The sequence below is a fragment of the Lagenorhynchus albirostris genome, chromosome 3 (assembly GCF_949774975.1).
Source record: "Lagenorhynchus albirostris chromosome 3, mLagAlb1.1, whole genome shotgun sequence".
Lineage (NCBI taxonomy): Eukaryota > Metazoa > Chordata > Mammalia > Artiodactyla > Delphinidae > Lagenorhynchus > Lagenorhynchus albirostris.
The window spans coordinates 145,814,985-145,831,340 of NC_083097.1; the positions used below are offsets into that span (position 1 = coordinate 145,814,985).

A 16,356-nucleotide genomic window follows, 5' to 3' on the forward strand; every position below is an offset into this window, starting at 1 on the left:
AGTCAGCAAAGCCTGGGAAAGCTCCAGCTTCTCCCTCCCCACGCTGCTCAGCTTCACCCTCCTCCTCCGTCCCCTCAGAGCGCCCTGTGCCCTGGCAGTGCTGCCCCAGCCCTGACATCCTGAGATCCTCCTGTGGCGAGGACTTGGGTGGACGGCGGGAGGGAGTGGAGGGAGGGAGGAAGGAAGGGAGCAGATATCGTGCCCTGCAGGCTCTCTGGATGCAGAAGCCGGACTCACTGCAGAGGCAGCTGTGCTGTTCCCGTAGCTTCTGGGGTGCGTCCTTCTCTCAGGGTTCGCCCAGGCAGGCTCCAAGTTCCAGGGGCACGCAAGGTGGGTGCCTTTCCTTCTGGGTGCCGACAACAGAGCCTGCCTTCCCTCTGCCACCATGAGCGGCTGCTCCAAAAGATGCAAGCTTGGGTTCGTGAAATTTGCTCGGACCATCTTTAAGCTCATCACTGGGACCCTCAGCAAAGGTAGGGAGCCTGGCCTTGACCCTCGTTTTCTGTATTGGTGCGGTCTGGCTGGTCAGAGTGCCTCGGTGCGGTTAAGTGTGGCCATTCCCGTGCGCCTGGGTCTCAGAGGAAGCTGGGGAGAAATCGGGGGCTGGATTTCAGGGTTGCTGACAACCTGGGTCCTGGCTGCAAGCAGGCGGGCACCAGGCCAGGGAGTTCAGCCGGCTGTAATTGCCTGGAACTTTGGAAATGGGTTTGGCGGTGTGTGGCTGATTGGTTACAGGCGGGCAGAGGGACAGAACCCTTCCCAGAGCACTAGAAGCAGCTTAGCATGACTAGAGTTTCAAGAAGTTATCCACAGAGTGTTGTGCCTTGTGATAAAAGAGAGATTTGATGCAGTGGGCTGTGAGTAATTCTGCAGAACAGAGAGGCTGGAGGGGGCGCCAGCAGGAGGTGGCTCGGGGCTGGAAGCCACCGTGCACTGGTGAATACAGGGTCTATATCAGCTCTGGGTCTGATGTCAGGAGCCAAGAGCTTCCTCTCACGGGGTTCCAGGGTCTTGCGTTTCTGGGTCTTTGTTCATCGTTTCTTTGCTTTTTTTGGACCCCTGTCTCTCTGCATCTCCTACCTATGCCCATTCCCCAGGAGCAGGCGTGGCAGGGAGTTTTCAGGTCTGACTGCCTGGGTAGCCCAGAAGGGATGGTTGTGGACCGGAACTAGGACTGCATGTGTGCATTTCAGCCCCAGGATGCAGAGGGGAGGCTAACTTCTCAGGGACGTCCCTGCCTCTGGGGCCCCATGTTACACTCTGTACCAAGGAGTATGAGGGACTCAGAGACACTCTGGCAAACTTTCTGGAGATAAAATTTAAAGAGGGAGCAGCGGCGTGATGTGGCTGCACTGGCTGAAAAAGTGTCTTTAAATATTCATGCCCTTCGTTCAGGAGGAAAGAGTCTTTGGGGGAGATGCACTGGAAGTGGCAGGCAGGGTATTTGGGGAAGGAGGGAGGCCCACATACTCTTGATCGGGGATTTTTTTAAATGACAATGAGAGAAGATGAGGACTGTGTATGGCTATCTCTAATGACCTGGTTCAGGTCCCCGGCTGCCCGGCAGGTCCAGCATGGTGAAATTGTAAGGTGGGTATGGGAGAAGGAATGGTGAGATTTGGCTTACTTCCTTTCTCTGGCCCTTTCATAGCTCCTGTTCTGTTCCCATTGCACTTCTGAAATAGGGCGCTGCCCCTCCAGGAAGCTCAGGTGGGTTGAAGGCCCGATGCTAAGGGTCAGGCTGCCAGGCAGAATTATTAGGGGCTCCAAGTGGGACAGACTGAGGTGAGGCGGAGAGAGCAGAGGGCTTAGGGGATAGTGCAGGGTTCCCCCATTCAATCCTCTCATCAAGGATCCCGGGATCTCAGGGGGTGATGGGTGAGGGACAGCATCCTATCCCAGTCTCTGCTTCCCAGAAATGCAATGGAAAGAGCTTTGGCCTGAACTTAGGAAACCTAGGTCTCAACTCCAGCTTCGCTCCCTGTGCAAGTCACAGCCTCGCTGAGCCTCGGTTTCCTCATCTGTAAAATGAAGCTAACCTATCTACCTCCCAGCTCCGTTTCAAGGATCCAGGGAAGCAGAGACACAGGATCCCTTTACGGAGTGTGTGGCAGTGACCCCACACGAAGAAGAGGTCAGGGACTGAGATGGGCACAGGTCTGGAGAGGGTGACCCAGGCCATCCCCTCTGCCTGCCCAGGGTCAAAATCTCTGTAATGTAGCCGACTGCAGGCAGGTCTGTACACTCCAGGCAGCATCAGAGGGGAAGAGAGATCACAGAAGGACATAATGCCTCAAGAGTGGGTGAGTGTGAGTAGGTGAGGTCAGTCAGGGAGAGAGAGTGTATGCAAGAGGGTGTGTGTGTGTGTAAGAGAGAGACAGAGAGATTCAGAGAAAGGGCGGATGGCTATTTGAATAAATGAGGAGGAGGATATTTTCGCCTGCACGTTTGCCCACAACTATCCCCTTGACATTTATTTACTGAGCACCTGCTCTGCGCCACACTCATTAGACGCTGGACATATGGATGAATAGGACTCGAGCCCTCCGTCGAGAAACGTGCATTCCGGTGGGAGCACAGACCAAAGACACAGACCCCACGGAGACATCACTCTGAGTGCTGAGAAGGAGGGAGGCGTGGGGGCCAAAGGGCATAGAGAAAAGTAGCCTGAGCAGGTGAAGAAGCTCCTGCAGAAGTGGCATCTAAACTGAGCCGAGCAGAAGGGCCAGGGCTGGGCGGTGGAAGGAGCTTGGTGCTCCAGAGGGAGCAGCACTGGAGCGTCAGCCTTTGCAGAGAAACCAGCCAGTGGGTCAGGACGGCCCCCTCTCTCTGCTCAGAATCCCGGAAGACTAAGATCCGTGTGACACAGAAAGGGCTCCACAGGGACCGGTAGCGGGGACTGAGTGGCCGCCTGGACTCCTTCTGACCTGCTTCACCACTGAGTTTTCTCAGACTCGTGTGAGAGGCGACCCACGGCAGGCATCAGGGCACGATCCTGCCTCCTGGCTCCACAGAGAGCACCGAGAGTTTACACAGCCCTGGCTCTGTGCCAGGCACAGGCTGGGAAGCCAGTGTGCTGCCCAACCCAGGTGTTCAGTAAATATTTTTAAAATAAATGACCGAGAGAGCAGAGTCAAGCCTTGAGCAGGAGAGTGGAGAACAGTCTTTCTAATGTATAGACCGGCCCTAGGTGAATTTAGATTACACCCTACATGGACACGTGACATTTGCCTAACGATTTCTGGTTTCCGTTGTGATTTCACTTATTCATTATTCATCACACTGAGTCCTAGATTTGCAATAATCCAACCTTTAGAAGAAGTATTTCTCTTTGTTCCTTTCAGGATTGAGGAATGTAAAGATTCTATAGGACCAGGTACCTCCTGCTGGTCCTGGGGGCAATGTATTCTTTCTTAACCTGCCTTGGGAATAACTGGGGAACAGGGTGGGCCCATGAACACCCCCTCTGTGTCCTGCCTGCTCCTGTCCTGGCCACCTCCCCCTGATGCCAGCAATCCCCCGTTCCACTGCTCTCAGCTGCCAGTGGCCCAGATTTCTCATGGAGGTCCTTTTCAGAGATCAGGTCCTCCCCCTTGACTTTGACCTTTTCCTTCATAGCTCTGATCACAATATGTGATCCGTGTCTCTCTTAGGAACATGTTTGCTTAAGGCCGTCTTCCCCACTTGACTTAAGCTCTGTGAGGGCAGGGCCCACGCGCATTTTCCTCACCACTGTAGCCGGAGCTACGCCTCCAGTGCCCAGCCCAGAGTGAGTACTCCACCAATAGCATTAAATGAATGAAGCAGCGCTACGTGACACCCTGAGATGATGCTTGTAGTAGCCTGAGCTTCTAGGAAGCACCGTGCACACACCTGTCCCAGAGGTGCTCAGTCTATGGTCAGAGGGTGAGCCTCCAGCCAGACAAATCATTCAGAACCGTGCCTGAGCTTCTTAGGGTCTTGGGAAGGGCATTTAAATTGTCAGAAGAGGGGAGGTTGTGTGTGTTTTGGGGATGGGGGAGTGTCCTAGCACCCTCACTCCTGCCCCTTCAGCTCTACTTTGATTTGTTTCACATACTGGACTTCTCTGAAATTTAACAAACGAGTTTTTAAAAGGTTAAAAAAAAAAAAAAAGAAAGCTTAAAAAAAGTTTGCAAACAAATTATGCAGTGGCAAAGGCAACTGGTTGCCAGACTAGGACATCTTGGGTTCTCTGCATACTGGCTGGGGAGCCTCGCGCCAGGTCCCTTACCTCTCTCTGGCCTCAGGTACCTAATCTATAAAATGGAATCGTAAATGGCCTCCTTACGGGACTTAATGAGATTGTGCATGTAAAGCTTCCTGTGCTAATGAGGACCTACAGTGTAGCACAGGGAACTCTACTCCATACTCTGTGATGGCCCATATGGGAAAGGCATCTAAAAAAGAGTGGATATATGTATTTGTACAACTGATTCACTTTGTTGTACAGCGGAAAGTCACACAACATTGTAAGTCAACTATACTCCAATAAAAATTAAAAAAAAAAAAGATATCCGCATAATAAGTCCTGAGGCAATGCTCCATGGGGCTGCTACAGTGATTAGCTGGTACTCTCGGGGCTGTGAGCATCTTAAGGCAGAGACTTCTCACTCACTGCTTGTTCCTTGAGCCCCTGACGCAGACTCTGAGAGCAGCTTCTCGTCTCTAGCACTTTTGCTGTTTCCCCTCCGCTGAACTTGCTTTCCTACGGCTCCACCCAGTGCAGAGACTGACACACGAGCCACTTCCCACACCTGATTCCCTGATTAGGAGTTAGGAGTGTGACTCCCAGAGCCAGGCCCTCCCCTGCTCTAACGAAGAGCTTACCAGATGCTCAGCTCCTGCCTTGGATGCCCAGTTACACCGGGCTCTGAGGAACGTGCCTCTTCCTGCGCAGCTAGCTCCCCAGCCCTGGCAGAGACCCCGGGGCTGGCGGCGGGAGCCAGAAGTTGTGCAGGCTCCACTCTGGCTGGTGAGGTTTAAGCCCATTTCCTTTTGCATTTTGGGGACCCATCCATTACCCCAGGCACAGATGGCAAAGCCAACGCAAAGCAGGAGGGAGAAATCCAATCCAGGAGAGCTTCTAGTTGTCCTGGCCACCCGCGTAGCTGCGGGGTCGGAAGGCGGGGTCGGCAGGGGGGCGGTGCTGACCGTGTAAGATTTGTCTCAAGAACCTTGCGCTGGAGCCCCAGCTCTCCCTCCCTCCCGGCCCAGGTCGGTTCTCTGTGTGCTAGGCAAGACCTCAGCTTCCGACCCAACGGAGACAAGCGGTTCCTCTTGCCTCCCCCCGACTGCTGTTCAGGAGCCTCAAGAAAATGACCTTGAACGTGGGGAGGGCTCTGCCCTCAGGCAGACTGGGCTGGAGTCCCAGCCCTGTGGTCCACCAGCTGTGTGAGCTCGGGTGAGTTGCACAACCTCCCAAAACCAAGGTTCTTCCTTGATCATTGGCAATAATAGCAATATCAACCACGCAAGGCTGTTTTCTAATTTAACAAGGATAATACAAGTCACAGGCTGGCAGCAAGCGTCGAGAGGGGACCCCGCACTTGCAGGGAGCTGAGCTCCTTAAACGGCATGCCCTAGGCACCTCTCTTGCCTTGCCCCATCCTGACCCTGGAAGTAGGCACTGCAATCTCCATTTTAACTGTTTTAAGGAAACGGACCTTCAGCTTAGCCAGGTCGCCCAGCTGGCAATGAGTGGCAGGGCTGGAGAAGAACCTGAGTTCTACTGAGGTCAAGACCAGGTGCTTGCCTCTCCACGGGGCTGGAGAGGATGCCCCTGCGGGCTTTGCTCCCCACCTTGTCAACGGCAGAGTGCCACCAGCTCCCCACTAATTTTGTAGGTGGGTTTGTCAGAAATGGTTGTACCTGCTGGGGTGCTTCAGGGCAGCCACCTATCTTGCAAGGGGTTGGGACAAATTCCGTTATGTGGCATGACCTGGGTTAAGGAATAAGCTTGATGGGGAAAGGGAACACCCCACAGGCCAAGGTCAGCAAGACAGACCCATGCGTGCTCTCCTGGCGGCACTGTCACCTCTGGGACAGGTGCGCTGGGGCCCAGACACCTGCTGTCTCAAGCTCCTCGCCCATGTGGGACCCTCCCTCACTGCTCTGCATCCTTACAGGGCAAGTGTGAGAAGTTGTCTTGCCAGTGGAGAAATACACAAGTTTCAGGGCACCAGGCAGTCTGGAATTACTAGAATTGTCTAAAAAAAGCAATGACCTTGACTCTGGGGATCTTGGAACCTGTGAGATGTGACAGTGCCCTCTGCCAGAAGGAGGGCACCTCCTGCCTCCTGAGAAGCTCAGCTTGTGTGCACTTCCCTTCGCTGGGGAGGTTAGAGTCCCCACCAACCCGGGTCCCAGCTGGCTTGCTCTCCTGGCCACTCAGGCGAGCACCGGGCTCATGTTAGCTCAGCCCCATCCCTGGTTGCAACTGGGAACCTCTGAGTGCTTGTGCCTTGTCATAGGCAGAAAGTTCCAATATTCTGGTCCATTCCTGCCTCTCCAGTCCCAAGCCAGAACCTGCCAGGGTGGGCAGTGTGCTCGCTTTGGCTCTCCCACGTCCAGTAGCCCTCATCCCAGCCTACAGGTCTCTTGTCCTTGCCCCTCTGTAGCAGACCCATCACCCCCTGATTCATTTTGCTGACCAGGAGCTCTCTGGGGTCCCTGTAGTCCCATAGCAGAGGAGAGAGAGGAAGGTGGGACCTCCGTCACCTGCCAAGGCTGTCCCTCTCTGGGACCACTGGTCCTTTCTTCCAAATGACACCAATACCAGACAGGAATAATTTGTTCAGCTGCTTATCCTAGCCCTGCTGCACAGACATCCTATTAACTCTAGGACCACGGGGGACCGGCTGGTTTGTTCCAAATTAAAAGTAGCTGGAAATGGGCCCCTCTGGCAGGCGGGAGGGCTGCAGTACAAAGACACAGGGTGGAGTGGATCAAATCAGGTCTTCATCAGCCTTTGGAGGCCCAGAGGTCCCTGGCCCTGCCAGTGTGACCCTCACCTTCCCCCTTCTTCTTAGGATTCCAGAATCTTCCAGGCCACAGAATCTTCCCCAGACCACCTCTCTCATCGGACCACAAGTCCCAAGTCCCAGACAGCTGTTGATTCATGAGAGCGGACGTGGTCATGTGAGGCAGCCATGGATGGCAGGAAGATGCAGGGCAAGCAAGGGCACAGCTCTGGAGCCAGACAGTCCTGGGTTCAAATCCTGCCACTTGCTGGCAGGATAGCCAGGGACAAGCCATGTCCCACCTTGAGTCTGTGTCCTCCCCTGGGAAATGGGGCCAGTAATTCCCTCCTCATGGGGCTACGAGGAGATGGTGCACGTGGCATACCCAGCACCCAGCACATACCTGCTGCCCAGGAAAAGTCAGCTTCCCACCCTTCTCTTCTTTTCATGCAATTAAACCTCGGACTCATAGCCAACAGAAAGGAGGCAGAGCCGAAAGAAACAAGGCTATGAGTCAAGTCTTCTTCCGGCTCTTCTCTAGACGTACGGCTCCTCCAACGTTGCCCCCTCCACGCCCAGTCACTCTCAATTACATCTTCCGTAATCGGGAACTTGTCAACAGCCGAAATTATCCTTTTCATTTAGTGGTTTTCGTTTTTATTGGCCATCCCCTCGCCCCTGTGAGAACATGAGCGCTCACTGCATGGGGCTTATTGGTGATGCCTTGAGCACCAGATGCATGTTGAATAAATGATGACGAATCACTTTTCCTGCCCAGCAACATCAGGCTGTGAGACTGGAGTCCCTTTTTGAGGCCTGGGCTTTGTCAGGCTGATTCAGAGGCCTCCACGCCCCATCTCCCTGTTCTGAATTTGCAAGAGTTTGACAGAAGCCACCAGCCACAGTGACCTTGATGAGATGAGGGATCAGTGCAAGCAAGACCAGGGGCCTGGCCATTTTTCCACCCCAGTTCTCCGGTGCCCTGTGGGATGGCCCTCGCTGCCCGTCCACTACAGCTGGCCAGATGTGCAGAGGGGAGGTCGGCTTCCCCCTCAGTGTCCATCTGCTCCCCAACTGGAAGGGCAGGAGGGAGGACCCAGGCTCTGAGGGCCCCACAGGAGGGCAGGGAGTTGTGCAGAAGAAGCAGAGATGAGAAACTTGTACAGGCATCCCAGGCCATCTGGATGCCATGGAAGCTAGGACCCCAGGAAGAGACATGAGGGAGAACGTTTACCACTGCCAGTGATCCCAATCCCTGTACTCCTGAGTCTGGAGGCGGAAGGAAGCCTTCCTCCTGTTGGGATGAGGGCAGGAGGACCATGAACTTAAAGCCAACCATGGTCCTCTCTTCTTGAAGCCATTGTGTTCCTTCTTGTGGTCTTAGAACCACAAAGAGCAGCAGATTGGGAGCGGGGCCTTCGATTCCAGATCCTCCCCTTCTCTGGGCCTTCGTTTCTTCATCCCTAAAATGAGGGAGTTTCTGGCTTCAAGCGTCCCTTCCAGTTTTGGAATTTTAAGACTCTATAGCGATCATTGCAACACTACGCATGGCACCTGCTCTGTGCCCGACCTTGCTCTAAGCACCGCACACACAATTTTATTTAATACACACAAGAACCCTAGAAGGTGGAGAGCTCTCGTTAACCCAATTTATAGATAAAAAGTTCTGAGCTTCAGGACGGGAAGGGCCTGGCTCTGGGTCACACAGCCAGCTCGGGACAGGGTCAGAATTGGAAGTCAGGCTGTCTGTCTCCAAGTTCCAGTTCTACTTCCTATATGACGCTCCCTTCATTTCTAAAACTCAGATCCGGCATAGGAAAGTAATAAAGACAAAACGGGTTCTTCCGCAGCTTGACCAAGAGGCGACACATGCTCTTATTTGAGAAATCAAGGTTTCAAGGCCTCTATTCTGACGGAAGCAGCACAGCTTGGAAGATTCTGCTGAGACCTGTGCCCCCCAGATTACACCCCAGACCATCATCCACAAACACCCCTTCTCCAGTCAAACCACAAAAAAATATGGGAGAACTAGCCTGACAGCTGAGACTGCACAGAGGGGAAAGAAATGAAATACCACCCAGCAAGCATGGCTATTGTAATTCCAGTCTAGCAATTTTCACTTTTTGCTGGCATGAGCAGGTTTAGAAGCAGAGGCAGGTAATCGGGCAGGGATCAGGGAGGGAGATGTGATTCTGCGGCTTGTGTCTGAGAGGCTGGGGTTAGCCCACCCCAATTTTCTTTCTGTAATCTTTTGATTAACCCTGAGCCAGTTTGGGTGTCATTTTTCAAACCATCTGTGCTTGACGAGCAGAGCCAAGCCCAGGCTTGCAGCTCGCTATCTGTAAACATCAGCTGGGAACCCGCTGTGCCTTGGAGCCTGGGATACGCCTAAGACACCAGGCATATTGGACTGCAGTCCATCCAGCCCTGGCCCTGCGAGTTACCTACTTTTGTTATTCCCATCCTGGAGCTGGGAGAGGTTGAATAACTTGCCCACGGTCACAAAGCCAGAGCTGTGACTCTGAAGATCCCATACAGTACCAAAGGAACACTCTGTGTCAAATCCCTCAGCAGCATCACCCCTGGGATGGACTGAATTGTGTCCCCCCAGATTCATAAGTTGAAGTGCTAACTTCGATGTAACTGTATTTGGAGGTAAGATTTTTAAAAGGAAATTAAGGTTCAATGAGGTCTTAAGGGTGGAGGCCTGATCCAATAGGACCGATGTCCTTATAAGAAGAGGGAGAGACGCACACAGAGAGAAAAGGCCATGTGAGGACACAGCAAGAAGGACAGAGTGGCCATCTACAAGCAGAGGAGAGAGGCCTCACCAGAAGCCAGCACCTTGACCTTGGACTTCCAGCCTCCAGAACCACGAAAAAAATAAATTTCTGCTGTTTAAGTTGCCCAGTCTGTGTATTTTGTTAAGGCAGCCCTAGGAAAGTAATGCACCCGAGACAATTCTTTGCATAGCATCCTTTCGCATATCTTTCTATTGTCATAAATATACATAGCATAAAATTTACCATTTTAACCCTTTTGAGGTGTACAATTCAGTGGCATTGATTACATTTCACATTGTTGTGCAACCCTCATCGCCACCATCCACCTACAGAACTCTTCTTCTTCCCAAACTGAAACTCTGTCCCCATGAAACAAGAATCCCCCATTCCCTCCACCCTCACGCTCCCAGCCCCTGTCCAGCCTTCTACTTTCTGTCTCTATGAACTGACTGTTCTAGGTACCTCCTGTAAGTAGGATCCACACCGTATTTGCTCTTTTGTGTCTGACTTATTTCACTTAGCATAATGTTTTCAAGGTTTATCCATGTTGTAGCATGTTTCAGAATTTCATTCCTTTCTAAGGCTGAATAATGCCCCAGAGTAGGGATATACCATCATTTTTTTTTAATCCATTCAACCGTTGCTATTCATCCACTCCCATATTTTTAAAAGACATAATCCCCTTGCTCACAACTCTGTCTCCAGTGGTTTCTTCCCACATTCAGAGTCAAATGTAGACTTTCGTCTCTGGTCTGCAGCCTTTGCGTGATCTGTCCCTGCATTTCTGGCCTCCTGCTCTGGTGGCATTCTCCTCCAGGAGTGCACCCCAGCCACCAGGCCATGTTGTTTTTGCTGGAACCCCAGCTCCTCCAGCCTCTGGGTCCTGACGGTTACTGTCTCTCCGTCTGGACACCCTCTGCCAGCTCTCCTCTGGCTCTCTCCCGCACTTCATTCAGATCCCCTCCTGTCTACAGTCGCCCCCGCTGTGCACAGTGGCATTTCCTCCCACCTAACGCTGCCTCATTTTCCCGCATAACCCTCCTGCAATTACATCACACATTTACTCATTTGTTTCTGGTCTGGCTTGTGCCCTGAGAGTGCAGCTTCACAAGGGCAGGGACTGTCCTGGCCGTTGCTGCTTCCCCAGCACCTGGCACAGGGCCCAGCACATAGTAAGTCCTCAGGGGAAGCTGAGAGGTCCACCAGGCAGACGAGAAGCCCAGGAGGAGACCACCTGGTGGGTGGCAAAGCTGGCCCTTGAACCTGGGCCTCTGAACCCACTTTCCTTTCCTGAAAGTCTCTGTACTGCGTGCCCATTAAAGGCCCCGGTTCTGTATTCTGCCTTCCCAAGTCCATCTTTCCAACTACACTTACCCCCTTAGCAAAGTGTCGATGATCCTGACTCAATGGAGGGATGAATGGAGAAAGGAAGAAAGGGAGGGAGGGAGGATGGATCATAAGTCCTTCGATTTGAATGTCTTCCTGTGCTCTCTACTCAACCCTCGTAAAAGCAAAGCAGACCTCTCTCTCCTGACTTCACTGTTTCTCTGTATGTGTCCCCAGTTTGTACCTTCCATTATCTTTGCTCACTGAGTTCTATTGATTAGTTCTCCCTGGTGTTTCTCTTGTCTGTCACTCTTTCCATTCTCAGTGCTGTCCCCAAAGTCCAAACTCTCATCACGTCTCACTGCTTTGCTGCAGCCCGCAGACTGCATTTCTTTCCACTTCTCCCCTCTTGTCTCCTCCACACCAGGGCAAAACAAAGAGATAGTCCATACAACCCTTTGACCAGAGAGCCCTACTTCTAGAAGTCTGTTCTAAGCAGATCATCAGAGATGTACACCAAGACCCTTCAGCAGGGTTCATCATGGTACCACATTATAATAGTGAAAAATTGAAGACAATCTCAACTTCAGTCAAAAAATAGTGGGTTAACTGAATTTTGGTTCATCCATCTGATGCAATAATATTAAACCTTTGAAAAATTATTTTGAGGACTACTTAATAACAAGCAGAAATGCTATTGACGTAATATTAGGTGAAAAATCAGGATACAAAACTATAAGTACAATGAGGTTCCAATCTGTGAATAGATAGGTGGGTAGAAAAAGTAAAACAGAAAAGAAATAAAGTGAAATATCCTGGGTTTTAGTTAAGATCAATGGTTATATTTTAAAGTTCTTCTTGATAGAGGAAGCGTATTGTCTGCCTTACCTTCAATAAGCATGTATATTTAATCAGACCATAAAAATACCATTCCCTGAATACACATCTTTAATTTTTTAATTCTTCCCAATACCTTCAATAAAATTTATGCTTTCACTGCACTGTGTCACTGCCTGTCCTCACCATGTTAGAGCATACCCGAAACTTCCAGACCCGGCTGTCATAGCTGGCATCTCATGGTCTCAGCCTGCTTCCAGCTCGTGTCTCCCCAACTACAAACACATTCTCCAGCCAAACTCGTCCCCATGTGGTTTCCAAACCAGACTTGTGTTTTATGTCCCTGAACCTAGCCTCAAATGATTCAGAAAACCAAATGCACACACACACACACACACACACACACACAGAGAAGGAGTACAAATATGGCAAAATATTGATAATAATTTGTGAACCAAGGTGAAGGGTATGCGTCTCCTATATACTAATTTTGCAACTCTTCTATAGTTGGACACTTTTAGAATTAAAGTCGGGGGAAATAAAGGAGCAGTATAATCTGGCATTTAAAGGCATTGGCTCTGCTATGAGATGACCTTAGTTTAAATCCCAGCTCTACCACCTGTTAGTTGGGTGACAATGACCTCAGGCAAGTTACATACTTCCTAGGTCTCAATTTCTTCATCAGTGAAATGGGGATAATGAAAATCATCATGTATTTATTTCCCACCATTGCCTGGAGAATGGAATACATGAGTGTAAAGGGCTTGGTGAAGAGTCTGGCCACCCTTGTTCATTGTGAACGACTAGTGTCAGTGTTCAATATAGAGATCAGATTCTTAACCATGAAGTTATCCATAATGCTCTCTACCTTCCTAAACAACTCAACCCTGGATAACTAAGTAAAGTGCTGTGGTTTGGGAATCTTTTGCTTATGGGATTTTCTTTCTGCCACCGGCACAGAGCAGGGAGAATGCAGTGCCATTTCCCGCCAGCATCCACATCTCCAGGCCCTGGCACAGTGCCTGGCACAGAGGAGGCAGCCAGTAAGTGCAGAAACCCCAAAATGAGGAGCTTGAAGCGTTCAAGTTGCGCTTTAAAGAAAGTTCATCTCATCAGACACAAGCTTGTAACCTTGCTGATGCAGCCACTCTATTCCCATAGATGAGGCATCACCTTGATAAATTAGCTGTGGATATAAGCACCCTGCAGTTGGCATGGAAATGCAATTTAATTTCCAATTAAGCCTGATTTCTGGGCCGAGGGATTTGCCTGCCTCACACTAAGAGAATCATTCCAGCCAGACCTATTGTTGTCAATGTTGGTGGTTCTCCCATGAAGGGGACTATCATGGAAACTGGTCCTTTGGCCCTTGGATGGTTCAACCAGGTTCTGCTTTTCCTCCAGAACTGAGTTTATAACAAGTAGATTCAAGAAAGTTCAAAGCAAAGACAATCTCTCTGTGGCAGAAATTCTTAAGACAGAACACAGCTAGAAACAGATTGAAAGGGAGAGAGATGCAAGATGGTCCTCAATGATGCTCACAAGAAAGAGAAGTGAGAAGTTGTGCATGAGAAAAGAGGGGTGCTGGGAAGTTCTCTGAGCTCAAACAGAGAAGAACCTGTATAATCAGAGGAAGGAGATATGTTTGCTCAAATGGAGAGTGAACATTTGCAGAGCATCTTTTATACACCCGACACAGTGCTGAGAGCTTCACATTCAGTATTGCACTGAGTCATCACAAGCACCCTATAAAACAAAAGATGTTATGCTCATTTTCCAGTTGAGGAAACGGAGTCTCAGGGAGATTGAATAAACTGCCCAGGGTCATAGAAAAGCCAGATTCGAACTTTCGTTTTTCTGAGCTTTCCTCCCTGCAGGCTCCCTCTCCAAACACAAATGAAACATGTAGTTTAGAACCAGAAGAATAAGGTTACACTAAGCTGAAACTTACCTCCCGCAAAATTTAAGAATAAGAAAAAGGCTTTGAAAACATGTTCTGAGAGAGAGAGTAAAAACAACTGACTCAGTAAAAATAACCGAGTTTGCTTGGGGCACGTGATCTGATGGAGGGGCAAACGACACCTATTTCTGCTTGGGTTTCCCATCTTCCCCACAAGGTGAAAGACTGGACGTGATGGTCCAGCGTGGCTAAGAGGCTCACAGGTGCTCAGAGGGCTCAGGCTACTCCAAACCAATGAGGTTCTGGCTTGGGGCTCAGAAAATTTCAGTTCCCGGAGTTGGAAAGAACCAACGGAGGGCATATAAAACAGTGTTTAAAGACACACATATATGAGACGTTTCCAAGACTACCACTTGCATGGCCAACAGAGTCACAGAAAAATTAGTTAGAGACCAAGAAAGTGTCACATAGCTCAATTTTTATTAATGATTGCAAAAGCAAATTCTAAAGCTATGTATAAATAAGCATGCTGTCAGCTCCTGGACACATCCTAGAATGGACTAGTGAACCAGGGATTTGGGAACACTTGGGGAAAAAAAGCAGGGTTGACTGAGAGAAGTGTGGGATCTCTGAGAAAGGGACAAGTCAGCCCAGCCTCTCCTCCATTCTGCTTTTTAGTAGAGACATCAGGTCAGGGATTTCTGTGGCCATAGCATGCCTGGTTGGTGCCAGGTGTTTCATGGGCTGTGGGCTGGGTGATCACCGCATCAGGCAGACTGTAGCCAACCTCATCTGCCTGTCCATCTTGGCACTTTCCCCATCCGAATCTTCGCAGAGCTTTTTCGGATGCATATGGTGGGGCCTCACTCCACAGCTGTGGACTCTTCAGGGGTGTGGCTCCAGGGAACCGTTCGAGAGCCTCGGCTCCATGGGAATGTATATAGAGGCCCTTAAAAAGCTCTCAGTACTGAGCTTGCCCTGCTGGGAATTTTCCACTTTTGATACGGGGCAGAGATTAACGGGCAGGACGCACAGTGGTTAGAGAGTAGAGCCTGGAGCCGTACTGTTCAGGTTTGAATCCCAGCTCTGCTATTCACTAACTGCTACTTACTGACTTCCGACCTGCGGCAAGTTAAATCTCTGTGCCTTCGTTGCCTCATCTCTGAAGTGGAGATAGTAATAATAGCCTAAAGGATATTGTTAGGGTTAAATGGACCTTACATGTAAGGGTTTAGCCCGGATCCTGGCCTACAGTGCTCAACAGATGTTAAGTCTTATTATTATTACAGGTGATAGATTCTTGTTCCAGATGTAATTTGCTAAATACATCCCCAAATGGAAGTAACTACCTCCCAGTACAGTGAGTTATTTGTCAAAAGAGATGTTGACGTAGGTTGTTGCTAAAGGGGAATGTTATAGGGAGGGTTCAAGCACCAGATCAGAAAGTGAAGAAGCACTAGGTGATCTTTAAAGAACTACTGACCCTCAGAGAAGATGAGTTTTCATTTGAATATAAGAAATCAAAGGCGTGTCGAAAAGTGGAGGCTGCAGAATTGACAGACGAGGGCTCAGGGCAACAGTGTCACTGGGAGTGGAGAGAGAAGATGGGTCTTAAAGCTGCAGATGCTAAGTAAACCCCTGTTTTTCTTTTATGTATATCGAGGGAGGTTGGTGTGAGACGCGGGAGATTATGGGAGATTGAAGTCTCTCTAATGGAGGCAGAAGGTGCAAGCTTTGGGATGAATCACCATCTTGGTCCAACATTCAGTTGGAGTCGATTGCTTTGCATTTATAGACATCTCTTCCCCGACCTCCTTAGCACTTAAGGAAGTTGGCTGATGAGCACAGGCATGATATGAGTGGGAAGGGAGGGTTGTGGAAATCTAGGAAGGTGCTGAATTCTGTATTTGAATCGACATGACGAAGTTCCAGGAAAGCACCTGTGGATAGGAAGGTAGTCCATAAACTGACCCACCTGTAGAAGAGACAACCCGGAACCAAGAGAGATGGGGAAAATGGATGCTCTCCTCCTGGCCCTCAGTGGGAATCTGATGCAACTTAGAGGAGGGTTTTGGATGTGCACAGGGCATGGCTGGGAAGAGCAGGGGGACCCTGTCTGTCTCTGGACTCACCAGGCCAGCAGTTCTGAAACTATCTGGTCTCAGAATCCTTCTCCAATCTTAAAATATGTTGGGACTCCAAAGAGATTTGGTTTATATGGGTTATATTAACTAATGTTTACCATTTAGAAATGAAAACTCAGAAGGTTTCATTTAAATGAATTTATTTTAAAATAACAATGATATACCCATTACATGTTAACAAAAAGACCATATTTTTATGAGAAATAATTATATTTTCAAAAACATTATTAAGAAAAGTAGCACTGTTTTCCCTTTTTGCAAATCTCTTTAACGTCTGGTTCAGTAGAAGACTGCCGGATTCTCATGTCTGCATTCAGTCTTTTGTGATATCACATGCCGCATAAGCTCTGAAAAATTCCACTGGTGAGAGAATGAGAGCAAAAAAA

At 49.8% G+C, this 16,356-nt stretch overlaps 1 protein-coding gene across 2 annotated transcripts in view; it reads left to right on the forward strand.

The window, feature by feature from the left end:
- The first annotated feature begins 385 nt into the window (after positions 1–385).
- KCNIP1 (potassium voltage-gated channel interacting protein 1) overlaps positions 386–16,356 on the forward strand; it is a 355,999-nt gene continuing 340,028 nt past the window's right edge. For both annotated transcript variants that reach the window (XM_060146550.1, XM_060146552.1), the window contains exon 1: positions 386–473. In XM_060146550.1, the coding sequence (XP_060002533.1) occupies positions 386–473 (88 nt within the window). The remainder of the gene's footprint in view (positions 474–16,356) is intronic.